This window comes from Zootoca vivipara, chromosome 11, assembly GCF_963506605.1.
Source record: "Zootoca vivipara chromosome 11, rZooViv1.1, whole genome shotgun sequence".
Taxonomy (NCBI): Eukaryota; Metazoa; Chordata; class Lepidosauria; order Squamata; family Lacertidae; genus Zootoca; species Zootoca vivipara.
In genome coordinates, this window is record NC_083286.1 from 4050711 (window position 1) to 4065125 (window position 14415).

A 14415-nucleotide genomic window follows, 5' to 3' on the forward strand; every position below is an offset into this window, starting at 1 on the left:
AAGAGCCTAGGGGGTCTTATCAGCTTATGCTCATAACAATTAATCATGGTCTGTTCCTTTTGAACTGCATTGCTTTTGGATTGCTTCTGATCTGGCGACACTGTTGATGAGCCTTGAGTACATATGATGAAACTGGTGCACAACAACTGAAGATGTTAATGATTCTGTCTAATCATTAACTTTCTCAACTAACTAAAACCTTTGGTGATTACTTTGAAGTAACCTTAAATCTTCTGCCATGCCATTTCCCATGTTTGCTCAGTTGAAACATAGAAGTTTATAAAACTTCTATAAAATTCACAATTCAACACAAATTCATGTTTTAAAACTATCATTAATGTGCCAATCTAATCACCAAATTAACAAACAACTGGTTTTATCCCTGCTTTTATACACTGGTATTCAGCGGCTTGTGAAGAAGTGTGCATACACACGAAAGCTCATACCAATGACAAACTTAGTTGGTCTCTAAGGTGCTACTGGAAGAAAAAAAATGTGTACTCCAATTAGTGCTAGAAACAGATCCAACAAATGGCTGGCTTTTATATTTTCAAGGGCCTTCCCCTATCGTAAGTCGTTTGTAGTGGGCCACGGACATAATGTAGCCAAGGGGGAGGCAGCTGCCCCCCAAATCAATGCAAACGAGGTTCTGCCCCCCCCAACAAAAACCCTGGCTACGTAAGAATCTCAGTAAAATTGTGTTTTGCTTTTAAACTTGTATGTATGACGAACACCAGTCCCACAATAAACATGTGTCTGGAAGCACTACTCAGTCTGACCGTGCAAAAAGCTTCCCAAAAGAAACATCATTTGAAGACTATGCATTATTGCAGACTCAGCTATTCACCCTGTCTAGTAACATGTTGCTTTTGTTTTAACTACAGTACATCTCTCCCCCCCCCACCACCTGTTGTTTTTTAAACCACGCTCCAAGAAGACTACTGTGAAACTCAAGCACATGCTCCCTGCTTTGGACTAGTGGGTCTTAATAGAGTTCTGCTGCTGCGTGGATTCTCGCTCTCGCTCTCTCGTGGCCCAGACAGAGCAGTTGCCCGCATTTTAAAATACAGTACTAGTAAACTGTATTTCTTGTACGTTTCTTTCTGTCCGTCAAAAATACGCACCACGGGCTGTATTCTTTTTTTAAAAAAGCGACTCCCCTCTCTCCACGATTGGCTCAAGTCTTCCCAGTCGAGTCAGAATCGGGAAGCGCTAGGACCAGGCGTGCGCTCAGAGAGAGAGAGGGGGAGACTGAGAGACGGCGGGCATCGGACGGGAGGGGAATTGAGAACCTCTTATATGCGGAGAAGGCTACTGCTGCCATTTCCACTCACTCTCCGCGTTCCCCCTTCCAGAACCGGGAGGGCGGCGAGGAGAGGAGGAGGAGGAGGGGGGTGGTGAGAGGGAGGCGACCGAGCCTGACTGAACTGGGGCGCTCGGCTGCCAAGACTCACACACTGCCTGCTGCTGCTGCTGTTTCGACTCTGCACAAGTGAGGAGACGGGGAAGAAAAGCGAGACGGCACCGAGTGCTGGCGAGGAAAGCCCCCGAGGAAGCACGAGAAAGAGACAACCCCCTCCCTTCTCCCTCGAGACTCTCGTGGCGCAAGGAAAAAGACGGGAGCTGCAGAAAGTGGGGTGGGAGGGTCGGGTTTTTCTTGAAAAACAAACAAACTTTCAACGCCTCGAAGTAGAGAATTGGGAAACGTGGAGGAGCTTTCTGCTCTGGCGCCTGGGCCACGGAAGCCCCCTCCGGAGCTCCCATGCACTGATTCCAAGTTCTGGCTGGCTTCCTTCCCGAGGTCACTTTCGGTTCCCGCTGCGGGCGAAGGTGCCTGGAGGTGAGCGGGGAAGCGCGAGAAAAGCCGAGGAAGGAGCGGAGAGAAGTTTCTTTCGGAGCAAGAACGCGACGTCGGGGAGGTCTTTTCGCGCGTCCGTGTTGTTGTGGCTTCGCGGAAAGACGCCGACAAGATGGGCTGGAAGAGCGGCTGGCGCTGCTGCGGAGTCCGGAGCGGAGGGGACTTTCTGTGCCTGCTGACCCTCTGGCTGGGCTTCTTGCTCCCCGCCTGCAGGACTCGCTTGTACACCAACCACTGGGCGGTGCGGATAACCGGCGGGAACCAAGAAGCCAACAGGATAGCTAGCAAGTACGGCTACATCAATATAGGACAGGTAACCCTCCGGCCAAAGGCCCCCCCCCCCCGCGCGCTCGCCCCACGGTTTCGCGTCCCGCCGGGCGGGGAGGGGGAGGGGGAGGCGGCGGCGGCGGCCAGGCAGGCGCACATCTGCCGACGGGGAAAGGGCAGGAAGGCCCCCCCCCCGCGGTCATCTCGTGCGGCGGGCGGCCACAAAAGGTTCTTGAAGCGGGCGAGCGCGCGCCACCGGGCGGCGCAAAGGGCAGGTAGAGGTCTGGCCAGGTCTCCCCTCCTTCTTCTCTTCCTCCTCGTGCGCGCGCCCGGCGGCCCGCGCGCGTGCCCCAGAGTTCTCGAGGAGCAACTCGCGGTCTCTGAGGGAAGTGTTTCGGGTCGCGACGGGCGTCTTCGGAGGGGAAGAAGGGCAGGCAGATTTGGAAAGGGGAGACGCGGGCTGGTGGGGAAGCGGAGGGAGGGAGGAATGCGAGGAGGCTCGGGAGGGCGGCGGGGCGAAAGCTCCCTCCGAGGGTGCGGGGGGTGGGCATCTTCCTTCGCCTCGGGGCTGCAATGGGGCACTTCTCGCAGGCTTCTGAAAACGGGGAAAGAGCGAAGCCGCTGAAAAGCCGTTCCCAAACTTCCGGTGTTGAAGAGGTAAAAGAGGCGGCGGGGGGGTCGCTCATAGCTGCCAAGTTTTCCCTTTTCTCGCGAGGAAGCCTATTCTGCATAAGGGAAAATCCCTTAAAAAAAGGGATAACTTGGCAGCTATGGGGTCGCTGCTTCGGGCAACGACTGTCTCCCTGTGAATTAAGGAGAGCGCTGCCGCCGAGGTTCGCGCCCTGCCCGGAAGACAAGCCCGTGGATTTGGTCCCTCTTGGTCTTCGGCTATTATTTAAGCCGTTGCAGAACTAATCCTCCGCACGGAACACGCAGATCGTGGGTCGGAGCTTCGCCCGGCTCTGCCTCCGTTTGAACCCGGCCCCCGGCCCCTCACGCGCAGTTTCTCTCGCACACCTTTGCCGTGAAGCTTTGCCTCCAGGCTGCTTGCTAAAGACATGCTAATAGGGCTGGGCGTTAATCGGAAGGAATGGCTTCCGGCTTTAAAGCTGGCGGGGAGTGGGGGAGTGGGGTGCTGATGAGAAAAGGAGGCGCCGGTTTTGTTTGTGTCCCTTCGTCGATCGTAAAAAGGCGACAATTGCGCCGAAAGCTGGGACGAAAACCAAGGGCGCAGCGAGGGGAGAAGGAGCCGCGCGCTGCGCTGCCGACCAGGTGGATTTCTCGGTTCCCCTGGAATCCTCCCCGCGCCCCGAAGGGCTGGAGCTGGTGGGGTTCCCGCGCCTGAGTCAGGAAGCAGGAATTCGATGCATCTGCCCGGATGCTTGTTCTGCTTCTCTCCGGGTTTTCATTCTTCTGCTGGGGGGGCAGATCCCCCCCGCACCCTCAGCAGCTAGTAGTCAGAGCTCTTGCAGTTTACAGCCTGGCCCTTCCCCGTGTCCTGAGCTCTCCCTTGCTCTTTGTGCAGTGGACTTTGAGCACAGCGAATGGAAATCAACATTTTAACAAGCAGATGGTGTGTGTCCCTCCTCATAGATGGGCCAAGATTTCGCCTCGGCTTCAGCCAGCATAACAGAGAAGGCGGCGGGCGGGGGTGGCGGGAGACAGGATCACATTTGTACCATTAGGCACCAGCCCTGGAACTTTTCACTACTAAGGATCCGCCCGCCCCCCTCCACATTTGGGAAGTATAATTAGGAATACCTTTGAACGGAGATGGAGTTAGCGGACCCTACTCCATTAACTCCACTCTTCTGCAATTAGGACACAGGCTTCTGAATCTGATGCTGAAACTTCAATTGTGCTAGAGAACCTCAAGCCACCCCTCTTAATTAATTAAACAAATTTCTGACAGTGGGTAAAGACTTAATCCCACCCACCTCATGTTGATTTATTTTTTAAGCTGAATGATGGGGAAAGTTACAGAGGCTTTGCTGCTTTGTTGAGGGGACAGGGAAATGAATGACACACAAAACAGAATACAGACTGAAAACAGTGGAAGCTATCTGAAGGCCCACTGAAGGAGTTGGCAGCTGGGCACCCATGGTTGCACATGTCCCTACAAAAAGCTTCCCCTGGTCCTCACAGCCTCCACTTGAAATTAGGCTTGAAATTAAAATTATGTTGTATCCAATATATTGTAATACGTTGTGATGTGTGCTTGGTTGTGTTTCTGCTGCTTGCAGCAAGTTTCTCTTTTTGCATATGTGTCCATGAGCCCAAAAAGGTTGGTGACCCCATGACCATTAGAAAAAATGGGAACAGTGAATGCCAATTGACATGACAGGGCTCAACTAATTGACTGTCAGGAGCATCTAGAGAGTGGCTGAAAATTCAGCTGTAATGCTAAAATCCAGAGAGTGCTGAAACCATTATGCAAGAGGAGGCGTAGGTGTTCAGCTTTGTAGAAGAAATGTTCAGGTCTGCAAGAAATGTTTTGAGGAACACTGTATGTAACTTTCAAAGTGCTTTAGAAAAGTACTTAAGCTTCAGTGGTATTTCTACTGACTTTTCATTCCATATATGTGGTTGGCAGGTTCTTTAATGCAGATGTTTGGGAGATGTCTAATGTTTGAATTCAAATGGATTAAAGTGGGCTTGCACTTATCTGACTTGATTTAAATTTACTCGTATAGGAAACACCTGGAATTTGCAGAATCCACAGATGTTTGGTTAACAAACACCTGGAACTAGCTACATTCCCCTGCCAAGAAAGAAAAAGGCAACGAGAAAATACTTGGACCCAGACAAATGCAGTCACTCAGTAAGGAAACACCTGCTGGATGCAGTAACACTTAGAAAATACCCTGCTGCTAAACTGTCATTCTAGACAAGAGGGAAAAATAGATTCTCATTACTGACAAAGTCTCTGTGATAACACATCACACATTTCATGGCACTTAGCCAGCTAAGGTGTGAAGCAGGCATCCCAGAGCATAATCCATGGCATGGTTAAAATAACACACAATAGAGTTTTGCACTTATTCTTTATGACCCCAGTACAGCAGAGTGTTTCCTTCTGGTTAACATATTTATTACACAAATGCAGAAGTCTAAGGCACCAGTTTCAACCTATACTGTACACATCTTTATTTTATGCTGTAATAACCCATAAAATACATTTGAGCTATCATACTATCAACCTCTCCCCTGCCAACTAGCTCGGATCAAAGGACAGTAACACTTGTTCATTTTTGTTGTGTCCTAAAATTAGTTCACACATACTGTATGATTACAGTGAAAGTTTCAAAAAGTAGTTTATTATAGCCCTTAATTTGAAGAGCTTTCTCTCATCTTCTATGAAAATGGAGTGTTACTGCACAGGCAGTGTAAAAATCTTTGCACAATAAAAGTTGATGTCAGCTACTGAAGTTGTATACACTAAAATACAGTCAAAAGAGACTGATCTACAGTCTACCTGTTGGTGCTCAGTCAGATAAAAAAACCTGTTAGATCAATGAGCACGGTAATGCAAATACTGAAGTGTCATTCTATGCTGATCTTGACTAGAAGCAGCATTTTGTGTCATAACATCAACAATTCTAAACTCTTCCTGTATTTTGGTATTGGTTATTCTTACTTCTGTTTCTATAGTTGAATCATAGCAGATAGATAGATAGAATCAATCTATCATCTACAGGTTTAAAAGTTACACCATGATAGAAAAAAATCTAATCAAAGGGGTATTCTGTCATCTAAACAGAATACCCCTTTGATTAAATTTCTTTTAAATCCCAGATTATTCATGTTCCATGGCTCAATATGTCTTATAGAGGCGTGAATTATACATTGCATGTACACATAGCACTATTGTTAGGTTACTCAAGCAATACAGTGAATTGGTGTCATGAGATTGCTTGTATGTAATAATGCCACACGCTTGTAGTATTAATAAAATACTAGTTAAGCTTCAACCTGGGGACAATAAATATTGGACAAGTCTGCAAGGAGAACAGATTGCTCAGATTCAGAAAGAGATAGTCTCTGCTATGGGAGAGTGCCAGAGCTCTGTCTAGTCAGGTTGTGTGAGATAAATTTCAACCTGTTATTTCCGAGGTTGTGGACAGGCTGCTTGGATGAGTGAAACCAACCACCTGTCTCCTTGATCCTTACCAATCATGACTCATAAAAGCGAGCCAGGCAGGCTGGGCAGTGGGCTCTGTGGGGTGGTGAATGTTTCCCTCTGAGGGAGTCTTCCATGAGCCCCTTAAAGAGGCAGTTATTAAACCACTTAAAAAAATAAAATACCAGCCAATGTGGCCAATTATTGCCTGGTCTCAAATCTTCCATTCCTGGGCAGTGGATAGGGAGAAGGCAGTCTCTTAAGCTACGTTCTGCTTCGTCAAACCATTTCCCCATCTACTACAGGGCTGCCTCCTCTGATTGGTAGAAGCTCTCTGAGGTCTCTGGCAGAGAGTGTTTCTTTCCTAGCTATGTTACTTGTGAATTTTTCAAGTGGAGATGAACATTGGCTCTCCTGCATGCAAAACCTATTCCCAACCATTACAGTATTATAATGATGTGCTAGTGTGGATTTTTACATGGGTTATTAGTACAGATCATGGCATTGGTCCAGCTAGCATTGCTTTAATATAAGATATACCCAGCAATGAACTATATGTGACCCTCGCAGGTAGAAACAAACATCCTGACCTTCACTGCAGATGGTGACAGCAGTCACGATGCCTGCTTCTTGGGAGAAAAGCAATGACAAACCTAGACAGCATCTTAAAAAGCAGAGACATCACCTTGCCTACAAAGGTCCGTATAGTTAAAGCTATGGTTTTCCCAGTAGTGATGTATGGAAGTGAGAGCTGGACCATCAAGAAGGCTGATCGCCGAAGAATTGATGCTTTTGAATTATGGTGCTGGAGGAGACTTTTGAGAGTCCCATGGACTGCAAGAAGATCAAACCTATCCATTCTTAAGGAAATCAGCCCTGAGTGGTCACTGGAAGGACAGATCCTGAAGCTGAGGCTCCAATACTTTAGCCACATCACGAGAAGAGAAGACTCCCTGGAAAAGACCCTGATGCTAGGAAAGATTGAGGGCACAAGGAGAAGGGGATGACAGAGGACGAGATGGTTGGACAGTGTTCTCGAAGCTACCAACATGAGTCTGACCAAACTGTGGGAGGCAGTGGAAGACAAGAGTGCCTGACGTGCTCTGGTCCTTGGGGTCACGAAGAGTCGGACAGGAATAAATGACTAAACAACAACAACATAAAGATTACCAGTAATCTCTAGGTCAGGCACCCCCAATTGCAGCCCTCCAGATGTTTTGGGCTACAACTCCCATGATCCCTAGCCAGCAGGACCAGTGGTCAGGGAAGATGGGAATTGTAGTCCAAAACATCTGAAGGGCTGGAGTTTGGGGATGCCTGCTCTAGGTATTAGCAAAATTTAATTATCACCTTTCTATAAGAAAGAAGTAGACTTCACAATTAAATCTTCTTTCTAATGTAACTTTATTATCTGGGAAATGTAAGTGATTGAGTGGGTGGTCGCTGAACAACTCCAGGCATATCTGGAGGATGCAGACCATTTGGACCCCTTCCAGTCGGGATTCAGACCCCATCATAGGACTGAAACCGCCTTGGTCAAGCTGGTCGATGATCTCTGGTGGGCTAGGGACAGAGGTGAAAACTGTTTCCTGGTTCTGCTAGATCTCTCAGCAGCTTTTGATACCATTGACCATGACATCCTTCTGGACCGTCTACAGGAGTTTGGAGCTGGGGGCACTGCTATGCGGCTTCTTCCTCCTGGGCCATGTCCAGAAAATGGTGTTGGGGGATGAGTGTTCAGACCCCTGAGCAATCACTTGTAGGGAGCCTCAGGATTCTGCCCTCTCCCACAAGCTTTTTAATATGAAGCTGCTGGGAGAGATCCTCAGGCAGTGGTGGACCTATGTTTTTGGGACCCTGAAGCTTGAACGGATCTGGGGGCCCCTTCGCAACCAGCAATGAGGTCTGGGTAACCACTGTTATTTTCTTCTGTGGGGTTGTTCCATGGCAGATCACTTAAAAAAACAACAACCCTCCTACATCTCAGATTTTGATTTATATTGCTGCACTGGATTATCTCACATGTCAAAGTCTTTTATATGACAAGCTGCCATTGACTTGTGCAAGCAATTTAATTTGGAACACTTCATTAGACAGAATGATCATATATTAATATAACAAACAAAATTGGTATTAAAATGGTATTAATATCATTAACTTGACAGAGGTAAAAGATGACTAAATACTGCTCTAATACATCTATATGTTGTTCAGTGGATGCAGGGTTACATATATCTGCCATTACCTAAGAATCCAAGGTCTGTTTTTTTTTGCTGTCCTTTGTATTCCAGAAAATAGCAAATGCTCCCAGGGATATTGTTTAATTGGTTTACTTTTAGGACATGATGTAAGAGGTCAGAAAGGCAGTAGTAGCCCTGTCAGGAATTCTTAAGAGGTAACAAACTATTCTTGCTCATATTCACTTTTCTATGTGAATTTGTAAAATAAATTGTCTATGATTTTATTCATATAGTCATTCAGTTTACCACATTCTGTGACTAGTTCTTTGATTCCCACCTCCCTCAAGCAGGCACCTTACAACAGGGGTCCTCAAACTACGTCCCGCGGGCTGGATCCGGCCTGTCCGGCCATTTCAGAACCCGCTGCAAAGTCCAAGGCTGAAACGCCATGCCAGGTTTACCTCAGCCTCAGCCTCATTCTCCAACCCCCTCATTCTGCTCCCCCTCCATCCCTTTGTCGCCTCTTCCCTGCCACGCGCTGCCTCCCCGCTGCCTTTGGTGCACAAGGATTTCACATGTCACGCTTGAAGTCAGTGGGAAATGCCTCTCGGTTTCCATGGGGTCCTGTGAGGGTCCCACAGTCAAACCCAAGTCTTTTTCTTTCTTTCTCCATTCAAGAAACTGACCAGCCAGGGTGGGTTTTGCAGTTTGTTTACAAACAGGTCCAAGTTGCAATCCACAATTCCCCAGCCTCTTGAGCTGCTCCTTCTCCTTTGAATAGGGTTACTCATGAGAAAATGGCTCCTGTCTCTCGAGTGCAAAAGGGCATGCTCAGGGCTTTAGAATTGGGTCCTTAGCTGTGTGCCTTTGGGAGTAAATTCAACCCAAAAGGAATGGGCTCTGTGGTTCCCAGTCTCTGTGTTAACTTCACACATCTTCCCTACTAAGCTCATTTAGGGAGAAGTTATTTGAGTGAAATTCTTAGTAAATTTTAAAAGGGTGGAGTGGGGCAGAACCAGGGTGACAGTCTGGCATTTAAACCTAAAGCCTATTTATTATTGTGGATTTTTAATAATGTTGCAGTATATATATGTTTGAGCGCTGATCATTCATATTTTTTTCAAACTATAGTCCGACCAACAACAGTGTCTGAGGGACAGTGAACTGGCCCCCTGTTTAAAAAGTTTGAGGACCCCTGTCTTACAACCACCATATTTGAAGGGGGGGGGAGGAAATAAGTCTGGAACAATTTTTTTCTCTCTGTAAATTTTCTTGCAGTTCTGCCTAATTAAGGTTACTGTTTAACTTGAAAGTTTTCATACTCCTTCACAAACAAAACAGTAATTCAATGGGGCTTACTGCTAGATAAGTGCATAGAATTGGGGCCTCATTTGAGGATTAGCAAAGACAAACATTAACCTTGAACTCTTGATGGTTTTAATATGACGAAGTTTGGGGCCAAAAGGCCCAAAGGAATAGAAAACTTTAGACTTCAGTGAATGAGGATATTTTTCAGAACTTATGAGCAACAGGAAATATTTTTTAAAAGAGAAGACAAGAGTCAGATCTTACAAACCAGTTCCTGAGAAAACTGTTAATATTGATACTAAATTAATTTTGAGAGAAGTAGTAGTCAACCATTTCACTAATTGAAACTATTTAGTCAGTTAACCTGTCAAATACTGTTAAAATATGGTTGAAAAATACTACTCCAACATTTAAGGTTATGCTTAACTGAAACAGGCACATTGTAGAAACTGTTTTCCTCTCCCTGAAAACTACCTCACTCTTCAGCAAATTTCAGGACTGTAAAACATTTTCAGATATGAAAGTGTTTGCTTCTCAGCTTCCTTCCTTGCACTTCTTCAGAGCGCAGGTAGTGCTTTCTGCCTTCACTTTGAATTGCCTCCATGACATTCTCAAAAAGCCAAATCTACTTGGCTATATAGCATTGTATACTGTGTTTTTTTCTGGGGGTACGCATAACCATAAACATTTTGTGAATCTTTGTACTTTTGTCCATTTACTGTATTTATTTTTCCTGATTTGAACTATAAAATTGTGATTTTCTTGAGTCAAAATGAGAATACCCCTAAATATATATTTTTTAAAGAAAAAAAAGCACTGACTATATACTGTATATCACTATATATCCCATTTACCATAAGACCCCAGTTTGACTGGAGTCCCAGGATAAGAAGAGGACGTTTGTGAGAGGGAATTGTGCAGGAGCAACAAACAAGACACATTGTGAATACCAGTGAACAGTCACAAATATATATATATAAAATCAAGTAGTAGATGTTCAGGAATAGTGTGGCCCCCTCATTTCACACCAAAAAATCTTGTGAACCGCCCAGAGACCTGTGGGTATAGGGTAGTATACAAATGTAATTAATTGTTAATACCCCTAGTTACAATCAGTGCAGCAGTAATTCAAAGCATTAATTTAGTGGAACTCTCAGAAACCCTAAACGGCCTTGGTCCAGTATACCTGAAGGAGCGTCTCCACCCCTATCATTCTGCCCGGACACTGAGGTCCAGTACCGAGGGCCTTCTGGCGGTTCCCTCATTGCGAGAAGCCAAGTTACAGGGAACCAGGCAGAGGACCTTCTCGGTAGTGGCGCCTGCCCTGTGGAACGCCCTCCCATCAGATATCAAAGATTACCAGATTTTTAGAAGACACCTGAAGGCAGCCCTGTTTAGGGAGGCTTTAAATGTTTAATACATTATTTTATTTCATTTTTCTGTTGGAAGCTGCCCACTTCACTTACCTGTAATTGATTCAGGAGCTCTCATGCAAACCTTTACAAAAGTAGGGTGATGATCCACCATTTCTAAAAGAAATCCCAGCATTATGATATCCTTTAAGAGACGTGGTGACCAGAATTACACACAGTATTCCAAGTGCAGCTGCACCATTGTCTTGTATAAGGCCCTTCCAGTAGTAGTTACTCAGAAGGGTGGCGGGAATGGGTGATTGGCTGATAGGAGTGGTAAACCTGTTGATGACTGTTAACGACTGCAATTCCTGCAAGACCAATTGCAGTCGTTAACAGTCATCAACAGGTTTACCACTCCTATCAGCCAATCACCCATTCCCGCCACCCTTCTGAGTAATACCCCTCCCCACCCTCTGACTATACATAAGGGTCTGGTGACTTCTGTTTCAGTGTATCTGAAGAAGTGTGCATGCACACGAAAGCTCATACCTATGACAAACTTAGTTGGTCTCTAAGGTGCTACTGGAAGGATTTTTTTATTTTGTTTTGACTGCGTCAGACCAACACGGCTACCTACCTGTAACTTGTATAAGGCCATTATGGTATTTCCAGTTTCTGTTTTCAATCCTTTTCCTAATGGTCACTACATTATAATTCACCCATTTTACTGCTGCCACAACCTGGATCAACATCTTAACTGAGCTTTCCGCTATGATCCTAAGATCTTGGTTCTTGATCAGCCGCCACCAGCTCAGACCTCAATAGCATATATGTAATGTTAGGATAGGGGGACCCAGGTGGCGCTGTGGGCTAAACCACTGAGCCTAGGGCTTGCTGATCAGAAGGTCGGCGGTTCGAATCCCTGTGACGGGGTGAGCTCCCGTTGCTCGGCCCCAGCTCCTGCCGACCTAGCTGTTGGAAAACACGTCAAAATGCAAGTAGATAAATAGGAAGGTCCATCGGGAAGGTAAATGGCATTTCCATGTGCTGCTCTGGTTTGCCAGAAGCAGCTTTGTCATGCTGGCCACATGACCTGGAAGCTGTACGCCGGCTCCCTCGGCCAATAATGCGAGATGAGCGCGCAACCCCAGAGTCGGTCACGACTGGACCTAATGCTCATGGGTTCCTTTACCATATATTTTTATATATCTGTCCTGCCCTCCTAATGCCCACGCATCATTTGCCACTGTCCCAGATTTGACAAGATTAATGTTAAATTGTGTCACTGTTGCAGATTATTGTGGGAAATTTACAATGTTCCGCAAAATATAAATGTGCTTATTTAGATGTGTGCTCTTATATTATGCATGAAGAGCTGTCAGGTGTTACTTCTGACAACATTGGTTGAACGGGATGGAAATACTTTAACTAATTACACAATTGTTTTCTGTTCTGTTCAGTTCAGGTATCCTTCAAGTCTCCCAGTTAGGATTATTAGTATTTTTGTCTCTAGGATCTGCCATGGCCAGCTGCTGAGGCATTTAACTGTGCAGATGTAGTGGAGGGCAAAACAGGAGTGTGGAAAAGTTTGCAGCAATAACTTTTAAAGTTAAAAATGCTGCTGAAAAGCTGAGCCCAACTCCTACCACCATTTCCTTATGATGATATCTGGATAGTTAGGAAAAGAAGCTGTCATGTTGTGTTGGAGATTAGTTGGTATACTGTAGCAGGGTCATGGGTTCCAAGTCCCGCGTTGAGCAAAAAGATTCCTGCATTGCAGGTGGTTGAACTAGATAATCCTTGTGGTCCCTTCCAACTCTACAATTTTGTGATCCATCTCATTCAACATTGTCTGCATTGTCTGCTGGCAATGATTCTCCAAAGTTTCAGGCAGGGTCACCTTCTCTGGAGATGCCAGGCTTTGACCTGCAAACTTCCACAAATGCAGCAGGTTCTTTCTACCATGGAACAACGACCTTCCCCTTTCTTTGCTTACAACCCTAATGTCTTCTCAGGACAAGAGGTAACTGAAGGGGTTGGTGTGGGACTGAAGTTCTAGCTCCTGCTTCTCTTGTATGAAATACTCTCTCTACCAGAGGTAGGGATGTACTTGTTTAGGCTTGACACTAGACAGCATTCCTAAAGATGTGATCTGAACATAGTTTGTTAATGCATCACTCACTAGCTACTTTTTTTGGATTTGAACTATAAAAATGGTTATTTTCTTGAGTCAAAATGAGAGTACCCCTAAACATTTTTTAAAAAAGAAAAAAGCACTGGGAGGAAGTATATCCTAAAAATGCAATCTCCCGGAAAGTGTTCACATAAATGCTGCAACAGCAACAATACCCTGGTACAGGTTTTTTTTTTGGGGGGGGGAGCAGGAGATTTGAATGCAGCCATGAAAATTAAAGTATAATGATGTATCATCTTAAGTCCTGTGGCTTCTCCCATTCCCTGTAAACACAGCTTTGTGCCAGAAAAACATTTGTGCTTTTATACTAAAACATTCCTGATAAGTTGCATATGGGAGAACAGCTTTGTCAAGGACCACAGCCCTGATGCCCACTGTGACCCTGAACAAATCAGAGTTGATCAGGATTCAGCACATTTGCTTCCTCCAAAGACAGATTATCTCCAAGGCTAATGTTTAAAATGTAGAACAGTACAGTATTTATATCCATTTTTAGGCATGTATTTTCATAGGGGCAATGCACCCTTAGTGGGCCACATCAACCTATGATAGTTTAGCTGTGTGCCAGTCATGCTGCTCCAGTTCTCCCTCTCCCCACAGCACCTTGCACACTCCTCCACTTTCCCAAGTCCACAGCATGCTGCATGAAACTAGAAGGGGAAGGATGCAACCCAGGAAGACCCAGAAAACTTGAGGGAGAGGCAGAATGTAGGTCTTTTCTTTCCCTTCCCTGCAGGCTTTGGAGAAAAAAAAATGGAACTAATGGAACTTACTCCCTAGTAATTATGTTTAGGACTACAGCCAAACTATTTTTGAGTGACAGTAGACTCAGCTAGGTAAAGGTAAAGGTGCCCCTGACCATCAGGTCCAATCGTGTCCGACTCTGGGGTTGCGGCGCTCATCTCGCTCTATAGGCCGAGGGAGCCGGCGTTTGTCCGCAGACAGCTTCCGGGTCATGTGGCCAGCATGACAAAGCTGCTTCTGGCGAACCAGAGCAGCGCACGGAAACGCCGTTTACCTTCCCGCCGGAGCGGTCCCTATTTATCTACTTGCACTTTTATGTGCTTTCGAACTGCTAGGTTGGCAGGAGCTGGGACCGAGCAACGGGTGCTCACCCCGTTGCAGGGATTCGA

At 45.9% G+C, this 14415-nt stretch overlaps 1 protein-coding gene across 4 annotated transcripts in view; it reads left to right on the top strand.

Moving 5' to 3' along the window:
- The first annotated feature begins 1315 nt into the window (after positions 1 to 1315).
- PCSK5 (proprotein convertase subtilisin/kexin type 5) overlaps positions 1316 to 14415 on the top strand; it is a 225280-nt gene continuing 212180 nt past the window's right edge. For all 4 annotated transcript variants that reach the window (XM_060280059.1, XM_035099988.2, XM_060280061.1 and 1 more), the window contains exon 1: positions 1316 to 2171. In XM_060280059.1, coding sequence (XP_060136042.1) covers positions 1971 to 2171 — 201 coding nt within the window. In that variant the 5' untranslated portion in view covers positions 1316 to 1970. The remainder of the gene's footprint in view (positions 2172 to 14415) is intronic.